The 15,890-nt window shown below is 43.1% G+C and overlaps 1 protein-coding gene across 1 annotated transcript in view; it reads right to left on the bottom strand.

Moving 5' to 3' along the window:
• Positions 1-801: 801 nt before the first annotated feature.
• Positions 802-15,890, bottom strand: part of DDX31 (DEAD (Asp-Glu-Ala-Asp) box polypeptide 31) — a gene marked incomplete at both ends in the record, with an annotated part of 37,675 nt that continues 22,586 nt past the window's right edge. Inside the window, 3 exons of the mRNA XM_010288375.1 lie at positions 802-982; positions 6,315-6,426; positions 12,385-12,466. Coding sequence (XP_010286677.1) covers positions 802-982; positions 6,315-6,426; positions 12,385-12,466 — 375 coding nt within the window. The remainder of the gene's footprint in view (positions 983-6,314; positions 6,427-12,384; positions 12,467-15,890) is intronic.

The following is a 15,890-nucleotide window of genomic DNA, read 5'->3' as shown; positions in this document are numbered from 1 at the left end:
AAAATGTTGCTACTGCAATCGATCCTGAGCCAGTGATTGTAGCTCTCTGTAGACCATGCGACTGGAAGTGGGTATGTGAATGGAAAAAATCCATCAGCTTCTACTATAGAGGTGCTTGGCCATGAAAACAGGACTGCTGCTGGAGCTCTAGCAACCAAGACCTGCGCAAGAAAGAGAACCACTCCAATATATGGGAGTCTCATGCTTTGCTCTGGAACACTGCCTGTACCTTTCCTTATCCTTCAAGGTAGCTCTGGAGTGAAGTATAAATAAATAACGATTAGGCTGTTTCTGCTCATAAGACTCATAGAAGATGGTGTTTTTCAAGTGTGCAGAAAAAGGAAAAGCTGCAACAAAACCCAGGCTAGTCTATGTAGGTGCACCTCCACACTTAGCAGCTTCCTTCAAGTAAGAGCATAGTAATCAGAAGTCAAACTACAAAGTGAACTGCTTGCTTGGTTTTTTGGTTTTTGTTTTAAACTGGATTGCCACTCAAATGTTCAACCAAGTTGGTTTAATAAGTGCAATTTTTAGGGTCTCTAAAGCCATTAGAAAAAGGGGAATGAAACAACAGCTCAGAGAGCAATGCAACCTAAGCCAATGGCTCAACATGATTTAGCCTCCCAGGAACAATCACATGGGGCCTGCCCGCAGCGGCAGGGTTGGACAAGATGACCTTTGAAGGTCCGTTCCAGCCCAACCCATTCTATGTTTCTATGAAGGAAGAGCACCTTGAGGAGGAAAGCACCCCATAGCTTGTCACGTGATGTTCTTGACATAAGGAATACCAAGTTTGCCTACCTTTTTGGTCTTGGTTTGGTTTTCTTCTTTGAGCCAGCAGTTGGAAGAGCAGTCAGATTCTGGGGGGCATCTCTCAGGCCAAAGCTCTTGGCCACATGACCCAGGTGGAGAGATTTGATGTGGAAGATGTGCTTGAGGTTCCTCGGATAGGTGGTATAGGCACAAAGGAAAGACTGCAGTGCTGGGGTGGGTGGGGGGAAAAAAAAAAAAAGTGAATTCTGTTTGCTACTGCTTTTTTTAAAATATATATATACATACACACTTAAAGATTCAGCTGTTCCAGCTGAAAGGACATTGGTCTTGTCCTTTGGGACACCTTCTGGTCAGCAGCTGGTAGAAAAGGTTGGTATGTTAAAAATCTGTGCAGGTTGTATAGTACTAGTAAAATCCCAAAAACAGAAGGTAGGTGGTGGAGAAGTGTTAGGGACTGAAACAAAGCTGTATTAAGTTGCATTAGGTTTGCCTCTTGCAAGGATGCCCTATCTGCCAGAAAGGGTGATGTCTGTAGCACATCTCACAAGAAGAGTCATTGACATCAAAGGGTAGCAAACAGAGGGAGAGGGGGAATAGAGATACAGGGATGAAGAGAGGGAAAGTGAAACATGGAGGTGGTACAGGAAGACTCCTCTGATATTACAATCCCAGTAGTCCACGCATTTTTCACCAGTTACTAGCTAGTCCCTTATAAATATCAGAGAGCCAGATGGATTTCCTGACTCATCATCATACTGAGAACAGAGCTCACCTTCTCAAAAGGGAAAAATAATAGAATTGCATGCAAATTTCCCTTCACATCTTCATATTCCTGTAATGCCCTTCCCTCAGGGCTCATTGCTCTAAAGACAATCATCCACTAATATGAACACTGACACGGCTCCTCTACGTACCCGGAACGTTAACTATACCCAGGCTGTCCTCTCTGCTTTGGGGAATAGGGGGACTTTTAGTAAGGAAACTCTACAGCTCAGAAAATGCCTCCCTTCAATCCCCTGCTGCTCCTCTGCTTGCTAAACCTCCTGTGCTGCCCCAGCCCTGACTCCAACCACCACCTACATCTTTCTCTCCCCTTCAGCCCTTGACAGCAGCAAACTCTAAACTCTAACCTCTCCTGCCCTTGCCTGTTGAGCCACCAGACCAGCAAGTTTGCCCACAGCTTATGTCTAATCTCTTGGCAGCAGCCAGAGATTGGAGTTTATGAACAGTAATAAAAATGTCATTTTAGCAGATCAGCTCCTGGAAGGACCCAGGGAATCCATCAAAGCTCTGTTTACTGAGTAAAGTGAACTCCTTTTCCCAATCGATGAGAAGAAAAGATTGAGTTTTTTGCACTTTCTTCCCAATTTCGCAACGCTACTCTTTTAGAGGCATCTGAGCATCAAGAGACCTGTGTTTTCCCAAAAAGAGAATTCCAAATACCCCATCTTGGTGTCTCATCTGAAGGCCATCCCTCTGAGGGCTTATAAACCAGCTCAAATGCTCTCAAAAACTCTATTCCGCTGCTTTTTTTCATAAAGTTATTGGTCAAATTCACCTGCTATGAGGAGGTGTAACTCTTCAAAAGGAACAATACGAACTTGCTCCTGCTCCAAATTTGGTCCCGCTGGAGCTAATATAGCTGTCCTCCTCGCAGCATTTGAAATAGTTGATACTAAAGATCCTGTTATTATGAAAGCTGAGCTCACCTCCCACAGTTCTTCAGATAAGAAAGGCCACTGGTACTAACTCCCCACATCAGAGTTAGAGAATCAAAGTGTCAAAGGCCCCTTTCTTCCCAAAGTCATGACAGACAACTGCCAGATCCAGTCCTGAGTCAGAGTATGCAAAACCAGGGAGAACTGCAAGACATTAATCTAAAGCTGAATTAACAGCCCTACTGTACCAGTAGGTCGAAACCTCAGCTCATGCAACTGTCTTACCTCTGAGGAGCTCAGAGCTGCTAACGTTCATTACAGCACCCATGAGATTTAAATGAAGACCTTCATGGGTGAGATTTTTTTTTTTTTTAAGGTATTTACTATTCGGTCTTTGGACCTCTCAGTGCTGCCAGAGTCATGTTTTCCAGCTTTTATGTGCAATTGTGGCCAGATATTAAAAGCTTTTTTTTTTTTTAAGTTTAAAATCTTTTATAATTTTGTGATCAAAGAGAGCCTTATGAAAACAACTCAAAAAGAATGGTAGCAGCAGTGGTCAGGCCATAATTCACATAAAGGTTATCTCATCTGAATGCCACAGGTGCAAACCGCTTGAGCTGTTACAGTTTTTATCACACCAACATGGGTCTAAGGTAATGTATACTGGCCTGGGGGGTGGATTCGGATTTGCACTCATGTAAGAGAGCGGATTTAGAATGGTCCTTTGCACCTGTGCACCCCCACTTTTCTATAGGAAATGTATTGCAGGAAGTCAAAGAAGGGGAAAAAAAAAAAGAGCGCCCTACATGTGATGGAGGTTAGATGGGTTGGTTTGCATGTTTTTTAGTTTTTTGTTTTCCTTTGTTTTTAAACAGGGGACAAGAGGGTAATGAGATATGAAAGTGAGACAGGTGACGTAACCTGCTCACCATGTTCTCAGCTGGCAGCCAGTTCCCAGCGCTGGCCCCAGAGCGCAGCCTCAGCTGCACGGCTGGATAAACCTGTGGAGGCATCTTGCCGGCGTGCAGAGCACGTGGGAGCGGGAAGGAAGAATGCACCAAGCCCACCATGGATTCAAGCATTGTGCCACAACAGTGCGAAGCCTGTAACTCTGCTGTCCCTCGCCACACACAGATGTTGAGGACAGAAAGGATGAGGCAAAATGTTCAACTATTGGCTACAAAACGGGGTAATATGGAGGAGAAAAGCAGGGCTTGCATCCTTACCCTTTCTGCAAGCCCTGTGGCATCAGGGATCAGAGTGTCCTGAGCTCTACCTGTCCCCACAGCTCCAAAACAGAGAGCTTGTCACTATGCACCCCTTTGGACGAGAGTCCTCCATTTCCCAAGAGAGGCTGCACACTTCCTGAGAAGTAGCAGGGCCCAGCCACACCCGTCCGCCCACCCACCCCACCGCTGATCAGTCAATCAAGTTTGAAGGGCAGCACCTTCACTGAACCGTTTCATTTGAGTCTGGAAAACATGGGACTGAGAGGCAGAAGGGGTGAGTGGGCAGGGAGCCACTCGCCTTTTGAAAGCAGGCTGCAGTCAAAACACTGCTTATTAACATTGACTAGGTCAGAAAATGGGGAAAAAAGAGAAAAAGGGAGAGAAACAAATGCATTTCTGGCACAGTTTCCAATTGATTGTCTGCCATGAAAGCAAAAGCCAGCTGCCATGTTAATTATTCATGATGCCTGGCGCAGAGGGGAGGAAGAAGGGGCTTATGGAAGCCACTCAGCAGCGGAAAATTTGCATATGTAGATTGCAGAGTAAGAAAAAGAGGTGGAGTGCTCCTGTACAACATAAATGGGATGCACAACATTTCAGCATTTCTTGATATATTTTCTGTACTTCTCGTCTGTGGTTAAAAGAGTTATTAGTGCTGAGGTCAGCAACAAGTGTGCATGGGGTGTGTGTGCACACAGTGACACATTCTGTGTGGAGAGAAGCCGCAGAGGTTTTCTAAGGGTGACCAGAGCCATTCAGTTGTTCTCCCTGTCACAGTCACTTCAGGTTAGAAGTTTGCATGGGGTATAAGGAATCCCAGGAGAGCAAGAGGAAGCTCATCCATGCAGAATCAAGGATTTGATCATATTAGTCACATGCTTTGAGACTGTGGACTTAAAAGTGCAGCTATAAAAGTAATTACACCAGCCAAGTAGCACAACACACTTGAAAATGGGTGCAAGCAAGGCGCTGGTGCAGCAAGCCTCTAACACCTTCCCTGTATTCGAAACCTTGAGGAAAAAAACCCTAGCACTGCAACTGTTGGAGTGGGGGTGAGAATCAGTACAGTGGCATGCAGTGGCAGGGGGTAGAGCAAAGAGTGAAAGAGTAGCTGTTCAAATACCTCGCCCATCAATACAGCCATGCATCATTAAAAGCATGCAGAATAATTTGGGGTAAGCAGGGAGTTATAGTATGAGCTCTAGTCATTCTGCTATGTCATCACCTAACAAGTTAGTACAAGATTCAGGAAAAAACATCACCTTTGGCCTCTTGAACAATCACTTCTCATGAATCCAAACAATTTTAGTGCTGCAATTAATTTCTATCTTGAGAATAGCCTTCCCATACCCAGTTTCTATGATGACATCATACAGCTCAATGGCCAATTTTCCCATTTGGTTTTGGACTCCTTATTATGTGATTTATGTAGTTCAGCACATATGGTACACTTGTACGCATGCGCATATAGCAGGTATATGTAATGGTAAACAGAAATGACGTAGACAACTAAAATTAATCTCATCAGGACCATTCTCATCCAAACCTAACTGGAAACACTGCAGAACTGAAATCAACAGGGCTTCTATGCAAGCTTAGACAGCACGATTTGACTCAAAGTGACAAATGATTTGAAAAAGATGACAAACAGGAAGGGAGACATGTGGGAAGAGTAGACTCAAAAAAAGGGGAAAGGCTCTAGTCCTATATATTGTGAGCAAGAGTGGTTTAGTCTCTTGCATAAAGAGTTTGCATTTTGTGGACTTGTCTCAATATTTAACAACCAAATTCCAAGTAATTGTCAAGGACCTTTGGGGCCCCACTTCCCGTATTCCCTTTACAACATTCAGTTTTGAGGTGCACCCAGATCAGTCTTACTGGGCAACAGAACAGTACATAGAAGAGGGGTGCCTACATTGCACCACCTTTTTGGCTCCTCTCAGGAGACTGCTTAGTGTTTATTTTTCTACCACAACCCTGGCAAGTTATTTCATCGTTTGCCAAAATCCACCTTCCGCTGGATTTTCCAAACTGAGAAGCAGATGGGAAGAGTTTCTTGTACTGCTTAGTGACAACTGCTGTGCATCCTGCTTGGCAAAGATGGGAGATCAAATCACACATTTGCACCTAGCTACAATTTTTATTAAATCCATCCCAGTTTTTCTTCTTCCTGCCTTTTTGAGTAGTTGCCCTCTCTCATTTTTCTCCCACCCCACACGGCAGCCTCCAGTCTGAGATCCCTGCCTGTTACAGGTTGTTCCCAAGGCATCCTGTCTCACAGGCTTCAAATTCATCCCTGGTGTAAACTGAAAGCATCTAATGGGTATTGCACCAGGATGTGGTTAAGCAGGTCACCCATGACCTTCCCAGCATAACACCCATAATCTATTCGCTCATGCGACTGGGTCAGAGCCTCTTGGATGTGAATCCTATCGAAAGCCAAGATTAAACCTCATTTGCACGTAATATGGGAATGGAAGAAATTAACATTTAATATCATCACAAAGCCTTCTGGGCTCATCTCAACCCTCTACAGAGCCCAACGGCCCCAAAATGTTTCTTCCAGGCCTTTTCCCTGAAGCATCCCCCCAGAAGAAAACCTTGGCAGCTTATAGGAGCCCTTCTGGAATAAACTGAAAAGAAACACACTGACCTTTCTTTGCCCATCGGACAGTTCCCTCGCTGGAGTGAACGTAATTTTCAAATTTTGTCTGCAAGACTGTGGCCCGCTCCCGGACTTCCTGAGGGTCCGTGCCACAGGATTTCTACAAGGGCGGTGGGAGGATTAGAGGAAAGAGAGAATTTGAGTCAGGAATAATGAAGCAGTTTACAATAGATTTAATAACAGTAAAATCACACAGTAACCACCCAGGGGCCAACAAAGGTAATCCTCTCAATATTACTAGAGAAAAAAAATATAGATAAAGATGTTAAAGTCAAAGCAGCCAGTGAGCGCTGTGTGGTGAGGAGAGCAAATCAGTTTTAATTTTGTGTTTTCTAACATCTATCATGTACCTTTTTCCCTTGCTTTTTTTGCCTCGCCCTCCCTCAGATTCCACAGGCCAGATACCATTGCTTGTTTCTGCTGGAGTTATTTGGAATAACTCCCCTCAGACTCTAAGCAAACAGTTTGTGACTGGTGTTGCAAGTTCCCCTGTGCAGTTCCCCAAAACACCTGGCCTGCTCTTGGCACTCATGGGGCAGGAGATCTACATTTACCCCCAAGCTCCAGAGAACAAACCAAATTCAGAAGCTGTGAACAAAGCCAACTAAACAAACTTCTCACTATTGATGCCTACATGAAGTTTTCTCACTGTCAACAAGTCACACTTAACAGTAACTGCCATCATGTGGTTCCTCTAGAATAAGACAAGGCCCTTGCACCAAAGGCATGGCAGAAGAAACTTCCTTAGACCAAAACGGAATTTTGCATGTGCTCAAGCTTTCCCAGGACCAGACTGTAGGATGCAGTTCAGGAAATGGAAAGCAAATGTTCCTGGGAGCAAGCTGTTACTGGGAGGAGAAAAGAGGCTGTCTCTCTCTTTAAAGTACCGAGGCAGAGAAAGGACACGTAGACAAGGAAACAAGAGAATTTTTGATGGAAAGTTGACGGCAAAGTGCAAAGCCAAGCATCCATGGATGTGGACCTCTCCCAAGAAAGGGCCACAGTTCTCAAAAGCTACTCAGACAGGAACCAGCATCCAAGTCTAAGAGTGCCAGATCTAAGGCAGTAACTTGATACTTTTCAACCCCTCATCTGACCAGGGCTGCGTGAAAACAGACATCCAGCTCCCATGACTCTGTACTAGGCCTGTGCCAAGGCAACAATCCTGTTGTTCCTCCCCGGTAGATTTGCCCGCTACTGCTGCATAACCCTCCTTCCCTTGCAGCTGCAAGCATCACCTCTCCACTGCTGCCAGTCCAGGGGAACTGTATCAGTCTGACACCACGAACCTCGGTGATCATGGAAGCCAGGCAATGCTGCTGGCACCCTACACAAAATGTTTTGCTGACCCAGATCTGCCACTCTATAGCCTAAGAGCAAATCTGCCCAGAGACAGACCCTGAAGGCAGTCCCTGCACAGTGCCCTCTTTTGAAGTCAGGATCCCACAGCTTCAAGCCACTGGATTATTCTTCAACAAAGCAGGTATGAGGACTAGGGTTCCTGCTCACTCACCACCGGACTGACTGTCCATCTGCACCTCCTGCAAAGACAACGGTGGGTATTTGTAAGGCTACATCAAGAGTCTCCCAGATTTCTGGTCTCTGCTATCTGTCTCCCAATCCACTCGAGAGAGACTCACAACACAGCCCATTTCACAGACACCTTTTAGTTTGACTTAACATGCACCTATTAATCAGTTGAGACAGTCTCCAGTCGAGAGGCCCCAGTAAAGGTTTAATAAACTACAAGCGGAGCTGCCTCGCCGAAGTGGACACTTGTCGCTGTGACTAGCAAGTTTCCATTGACGTGAAACATAAAACTTTCTCCCCCTGCCTGCTCCTCCTAGCCCCCATCACTTTTCTTTTGTTAAGCCTCCTGGCAGCACAAAGTGTCACCTTCCCAGCGTTTTTTAATATGAATGTGAAATTAGTGAGGTTTGCCCTTTCCCCTGGCGGACAGAATCCTCTGTTATTAAAAAGTAAAGCACTTTAATAATGAAAACTTTTTCTCTTTTTCCTGTGTTTTAACTGTTTAAAATTAATGAGAAGGGCATAACGGTTGTCAAAGCGATATTGAAAGCCGGGTAGCCAGGACCGAATAAGCACGAAAATCCCTCCAGAGTGTTAAATAAACAGTGCTTCAGCCCCCTCTGAATCCCTCTGTTGGTTATTGTATACATTCTGTAACAGCACTCAGAATAGATCTGAGCACCGGGGAGGCAGAAAGGTTTCAGAATTCCAATAAAGGCCTCAAATTAAAGACAGCCTGGTGCGAATTCCAGGAGAAAATTAAAGAGACCTCAAGCTTAAGTGACAGGTGACTTGCTTCTGTGTCACAACTGTCAGGGGATTTAGTGATAATATGGCAATATATTACAAAGGACTTTTCTTATTCCCCCCTTTAGGTTTCAAAATGAGGCATCTCTTCTTCCTGGTGCTGGGGGGGAAAAAAAAAAAAAGTAAGACAAAAATGAGGGATAAAAAACTAGGTGCATAATTTCCAAAGTGTGAGGTCAGTCCAAGAGAAATAAATGAAAAAAAGCAAATGGCAGGAAACATAATGTACTCGGAAAACAGCTTCTCCCCTCCTCCCATCTCCACCTTGTCTTTCATCCCTTCCAGCCCCTTGAGACAGATCTCATTTTAAAATTGCCCCCTAATGGGCATGAAAAAAAAAAAATCTGTGTTTGATTCCTGCCTTACAGGGAAGTTCACCTAAAAAAAACCCACCCACAACCCCCCCCAAAAATCTAAAAAAAATTTAAAACTCTCTCAGAGACAAACTGTGAAAATAAAACCTGCACACCACGTGAGTGCCTGGACAGATCAAATAAAACAGTGCTGCTGGAAGTGCACTGGAAGCCATCCTGTATGCTCTACTCACACAAGCAAGCTTTAATCCTGCTCGTATCCTGGTTCAGATGAACAGGACAATTAATTTGAGACCTTACACATTTTTCCAAGACCCAAAAGATAAAAGCCTGCCCCAAAGGTATGCTTGATCTACTCTCCATCTAGATGAATTTGTTACATCTATTAAGTAAGAAGCATTATTGCCATTATGGAGCAATAGTGGGATAGGAGAACTTTTTCTGTCTTGTGTTTGCTTAGCATACGAGCCTATTCTGGCAGATCCCAAACCACCAGCATGACTGTGATCAATAACAATATCCATAACCGAAAAGAAGAAATGGGCTTGATTACAATGTTATTTAATCAGTTCAAGACATCGGGGGACTCCCCCAATTGCCAACTACACCAGGAAAAGACATTCAGAAGAAAGAAACTTTTGATTATAAAAACTGCAGCTTTTAGGTTTGAGAGGTTGGGATAAGTCCTGAAAGCCTCTGATTTCATTAAGAGAATATGTTAATGGCAGAAGGGATTGAAACACAATAAAACTAGACTGAGGTAGAAAAGTTCTTCCTTTAAACAGTACCCAAAAAAAAAAAAAAAAAGCAAGCCAAAACCCCAGGCTGTAACATCTCCTGCTTCCATTATACTTCAAAACAAAATGAAGGATTTTGTTTTAATAACAACTTTTTACTAACCTCCACACACCTCCTCTAGAAGTAGCCAAGTCCCCCTGCCCCCCTCCATAAAAGTTGAAAGATCAAATTCATTCTCTTTGTAGGCAGGTGAACATTCACACACCCAGACATAGCCACATATATATTTTATACACCTAAATATAAAATATACATTTTACAGGCACGTCAACTTGCTCCCTGGCTGCACACAGAAGCCCAAAAAATACATGTTCCAACGTGGTACTTATAATGGACTTCAGTTGAGAAAATGAGAACCGAAGGGCATTATAATGAGGTTCCTGTGTGCACGACTGTAATATATACATGACTCGATGCATGGAGAGCCGATAAGCAAAGCTAACACTCTCTCGGCAACATCACAAACAGATCAGGTTCAGCTCCTGATAACAAGTCCTCCATCACTCTGTCCTATGCAATGTCTCATTGCATTCCCAGCTTACTGTACCATCTTTACAGCAAGCTTACAGAATTTAATAGAGATTAACCCTCCTGAAAACTTGGAAACATGCCCTTGCAGCTTCCAAGAAAGCATTGCAGACCATTTATAGAGCCTCTGATGGCAATAAAACACAAAGCTAACAAACAGATTGAATCCTTGACTTCATTTAATATATTTTTCAAGTAATTCTTGAAGAAACCTATTTGATATCAACAGAACTACTGTAATTTCATCCCTGTTAAATGATACAAGTTTTTTTCCCCATAAAGAGAAACTTCATTTCTCAGTCCCAATCCTTTCAGATTCTAAGTCACATAAAAAAGGTTGTTGTGTATTTGCAAGTTCCTGCAGCAGATTCAGACCATCCGAGCGCCAGAGTGGCTATATCACAGTTCCAGTGAAGTCAACAGCAAAATCCCATTCACTTTGACGGCAGAGGGAAGAGTGGAATTCAATCCCACCTTCACAAGTGAAAGGAACCAGCTCCTTCTGTACATGTACTTATGTACAGCACCTGGAATGGCAGGGCATGCCCAGGCAGCACTGCCGAGTAAAAACCAGAGTAATAGCTACTTTCAAGTATGGTTTGTTTTTTTTATTTTCTGAAGGAAAGCAAGAAAGACAGAAGAGGAGTATTTAGAATATTCTATGCTTAAATGTGTAGGGTATTTTACAATTTGAAAGCATGGTAGAAATACCAATTTGATCAGTCCTGGTAGCAAACAAGCTTGTTAGCTTTTTATTGCTGTTCCAAAGGCAAGGATACAAAGGCCCTCAGATGTTTAGGTAAGAATTTTCAAAACGTATCAACAATCTTGAACCTCCGCAACTACTGGGCTCTGTCACCCAACAACATTCAGAACGCATTTTCTCCTGCTGTTTTTCAAAAGCCAAATCATAATTTCCTAGAAAAAACATGTTCTCTTTTTTGCCCACTTTCCACAAAATAACATTTGTCCTCAAGCTCAGAACAGGTAATATTCTGTCCCATGTCAGCAACAAATTTAAAGTGCAATTTCTGCATAAATGTAATTGTTGAAAAACTTGCCAAAGGAAACCCAAAGTTACCAACCTATAAGCACATTCAGGAGAAAAGGAAAGTATTTATACACAGAAGAACTATTTAAAATAATTTCTGCATTAACAAAGCACAACTAAACTTTTACAGATTTGTTGAATGAGTTAAGATGTTCCAGACATCTAAAATATAGCCATTACAGGCTAATTTCAGTGAAAAACTGTGCAGTGGTGGGAATGAGCTTTAAACAGAGATGTATCTCAGATGAGCCGCAGATCTAGCTTTCCGTGAAATATACGGTGTGTAGGAAAACTGAACATCTTTCAGAAGCATGTTGACCAACAACACCACAGGTCCTAACAGTCATCTGCACGAAGCGAGAGGGTTCATACATGGTGTAACAGAAAGAATGAGCAGGCAAAACGGCAACAAGAGAAAAAAGGGCATGCTGCATCATGCTTGACACATTTTTGACTTCCATTCAAAATGGGGGTTCTTGGAGGATTCAATTTGCCAGAATGCAGAAACGCCCAAAACATCAATTGCAAATGACTGAATTCTGTGAATTAGCAACTTGAAGGTAGACCCAAAGCTTGCTGAAGTCAATTAAAAGATGCCTGTCAATGCAGTGAGCTTTGTTTTAGGCTCCAAGTAAATACAGGTAATAAAAACCTCTTATGTAACACATCACCAAATACGTTTTCCTTATTTCTTCAGAGAAGTTTTCTGTCATTTGTGATCTCCAACAGTATTTTAGTGCAGAAAAGTCAAGGAGAACAGAAACATTGCAGGGGGGAACCCGAAGCTTTTACAGCCAGAAACTTTTACTGTCTGTTACAAAAATATTTGCTGAAGCAACTGCTTTTTGGGGACAACAGTTTAAAGATTAGACAACTGTGCTATAAGGCAGTTCTGTAATAATTTGCACTGCCTGACATCATGGATATACCAACCCTTGTATTGTAAAGATGGAAGCTAAGGGAGGAATACTTACGATGTTTAACTAGTAAATGAAAATAGGAGCAATCCTAAATCAGCAGAATAACTCACCTTGCTTCCTGGTCTGCGCAACCTGAAGCGATCATCTTTCATCAGGCTGGATAATACCTTCTCCATCTTTATCTCTGAAACACTGAAGCAGCAAAGACAAAAAATTACCATCCTGCTTTTCAAATACAGTATGTAATGAGCCACAGGCTGATAACGGATAGCAAAAAGACTGAGATTTACACATTCAACTTAAGAATTTGTTCCTGAAATACATGAGCCCCTACCCCAGACACTCACTCAACAACCCTAAAAGTGTAACTACTGTAAGATCTTGACCTCAGTTGAACTGGTGCTTTCACTGGAACAGACACACAATTTTACCCACAATTTTGTTGTCATTACAAGTCACTACACACGCACCCCAGTTCTAACAGAGCATCACAACAACTGAGGGTGGATTTTCAGTTCACTGAAAGTTTCCTTGGTTCTCAACCAGAGTAACTGACTAAAGAAAAAAAGGCCTTCAGTTATATTTCTGTTGTTTTCATAATTTTTTCTTTCCTTGTATTGAGAAGCACCAAGACAATTATGAACCATTTGGTTACATTTTCCACAAAAAGAAACTCGAAACAGAGTTCAAGCAGCCTGTAACATTAATGCTTCTTGCAGATTTGCTTTATAACCATAAACAGTAAGATCTGTAACCTCCACTTTGAACCCACCAGGGTGTCAAACATTTTATTGCACATTAGATGCCATGGGCAGGGAGCAGAAGGTGTCTGCATTTGGTTGCTTGTGCAAGTGTGAGAAACAGAGTGACTGAGACATACACATAAAGGCTGGAAAGATGTGCTCCGCTTACTTTGCTACTTCTCGTACATCCTGTCTCCCTCAACTCACCTTCCAGATTCACTGGAATCAGAGACATTGCTCAACCCTCATTTGAAGGAACAAAGTGCTTTGATGTTTACACATATTTGCTTCCACCCATGTTAGTGACCATGCTCCCAAAACTAAAGAGCTAAAACTAAAGCTGTATAAAGACACAGCTCCTTCCTCTCGTAGTGACTCAAGCTCAGAGGGTAACAACAGGGTCCCAAGTAACTTTTCCTATCAACCCAACTCTCCTGCAGCTTCCTCTGGTCACATCATATTTTTTTTCTTTCCCACAAGATCTGACATCACTCCAACTTCTTGCTACGTTGCTTGGGTCAAAGCTTACACACTTCCTGATGGACACATTCACCCTCCAATTCATTTATAGCTTCAAAAGCCACTTCTGACACAAAATACATGGTTTGATTTCCTTCCCCATTCTGAGAACTCACCCTCCCTCTCATTTGAAGTGCAAAGCCAAAGTGTGGCCCATTAGGGACCCCATAGCATTTTTTTAGAATACAGGAGACTCAGTCAGCTGTCCTAGCCAGGCTTCACACTGGGCATTTATTTTCATTCTGTTGACTCACATTCCTCCTGTAGCTTCAACCAGATGATTTATTCTCCAGTCCTGCTTGCAAGGCACTGCTGGGTACTGTTATGGCCCAGATACTGGAAATGCTTATGAACCTGCTTCATTTTAAAGTGAGTGATCCTACTAAGAGGTGCATTTATAGGAGACGAGAAATTCTTCTTCCTCTTTAACACTGTCTTGTGGGGCACATACACACCAGGTGACACAATACAGGAACAGCTGTGCAGCTCCAGGCCATTAATATTACAGCTGCATCCAAACTGGGTCCCATTTCCAAGGGAATTACTCAGATGATAAAAGCTGAAGTTCATGGGCCCAAATTTTCAGCAGTGGGCAAAGGTCATCTCTAAAAAAAAAGACTGTTTTCCTTTTTATACCAGAATAAATAATAAATACTGCATGGAAGCCAAGGAGTTCATTTGGGGTTACATCAGCCTAAGGATGTAAGAAATCTTGGGGGTCCAACAGTTCTCAGACTCCTGAATCTCAAGATGGTCAGAAAGATGTATGCTGTTTCTGAAAGGAAGCATTGCTGATATTCTTCAGTTTGTGAAGTACAGAAAGAAATTATAACAAGGATATCCCCTTTCTCTTCAACTCAAAGATCTCTAAACACCTGGTTAGGAGGAATGGATTAATTTCTGCCACACTGTGTAAGAGGATACTGTGATCCTCAACCGTTCCCTAGTCCTTCCCAGTTAAAGGAACAGATACCTTTACTTTTGCAATCTGCCTTTTCAACCTTGTCCAGCTCACCCGCACAACGTAAGGACAGGAAAAGAGACGGTCCAGAGAAATAGCCATCAGCCTGGAAGGTACACGACAGTGTGGCCATAAGGTACCCTATATGGGAGACAAGCCCCATCGCTGTGCAGCTGGGACTCATGATATAGCAGATTCCTCCACAGAGGATGCAGAGAAAGCCGGGGGAGTGATGGGGGAGAAAGGGAAATGGAGCATAAAAAGACAACTGAGGTTTATCTGTTTGTTTTTGAAAAGTATAACAGTAAATAAAAACATAAATGGCAACCACTTAAGCAAGAGGAAAAGTATACCTCCCCATCCCCCCAAAGGTCGCTTTGACACCACTATGAATGAAAACGTCAAACCTTTGACGTTGATTTGTCTGAGATGTCACCCCCTCTCCGATCCTCCTCTCGCCTGGTGCGCTGCCAGCTCACAGCCTAACAGATATGTGAACTTGGTTCGCAGCGGGGAGCATCATGTGAGGGGAGCAGGGGAGGGGGGGAAGCACAACCGTAGAGAAGGGAGAGAAATGACTCGTGCCTTCATGGTGATGCGTTTTCCTTTATAAATTAGTTAGGCCGCCGTTAGGAGATAAAGAAATTATCTGATAGCTGTCGAGGCAGGCGCTGCTAGATTGCAGTTGAAGGAACTAAAAGAGACATAAGGAAAAAAAACCCGAAACCTCACTGACTTTCTTCTGCTTCTTGCCTCCTCCCTTTGAAGGAAAATCTGTTACTTACGCTTAGAGCTGAGACAGAGCATTTTGGAGTCTAACCCTTTTAAAAAAAAAAAAAAGAAAAGAGGAAAATGTACAGAAAACATGAGTGTGCACATGCATGCACACACCCATTTACAGTTAGGTAGGGGAATCACAACTTCAAGCCACACAAAGACTGCAAAGAAAGTTGCAGAGACAGACATGCAGCTTTCTTGAGCCCCAATGGGAATTACTGATCTCAGCAGAGCCAAACTGAGATCGTTTTGGCAAAGGCTAATGCTGCTTTTCCACATTGGAAGCCAAGGAGAGGCTTCAGGTACCGGTGAAAATTAATTGCGAGTGATTTCCAATTTCAAAGGCAGTCATCCCTAATTCCGAAGTGGATTTTCATCCAGGAACAAAGCCACGTCTGCTCTCATTACTTCCGACTCTCAACATTTTTGGACTTACTCCCATGCATGCTGGGGTGGGTGGAGGGGCTTAAGAAAAACTCTGGGTCAGATCCTCATCTACTGTAAATCAGCACGGCGCTGCTCATTTACACCAGCTGAAGGCTGTGGGGACCTGTCTCATGCTTTGTCTTCTTAGAAATACATATTTTATGAAGTATTTACATTTCAATAAACCCAG

The sequence above is a fragment of the Phaethon lepturus genome, unplaced genomic scaffold (assembly GCF_000687285.1).
Source record: "Phaethon lepturus isolate BGI_N335 unplaced genomic scaffold, ASM68728v1 scaffold43105, whole genome shotgun sequence".
Taxonomy (NCBI): domain Eukaryota; kingdom Metazoa; phylum Chordata; class Aves; order Phaethontiformes; family Phaethontidae; genus Phaethon; species Phaethon lepturus.
The sequence above is the reverse complement of the archived record's forward strand: the minus strand, read 5'-3'. Positions and strand labels throughout refer to the sequence as shown.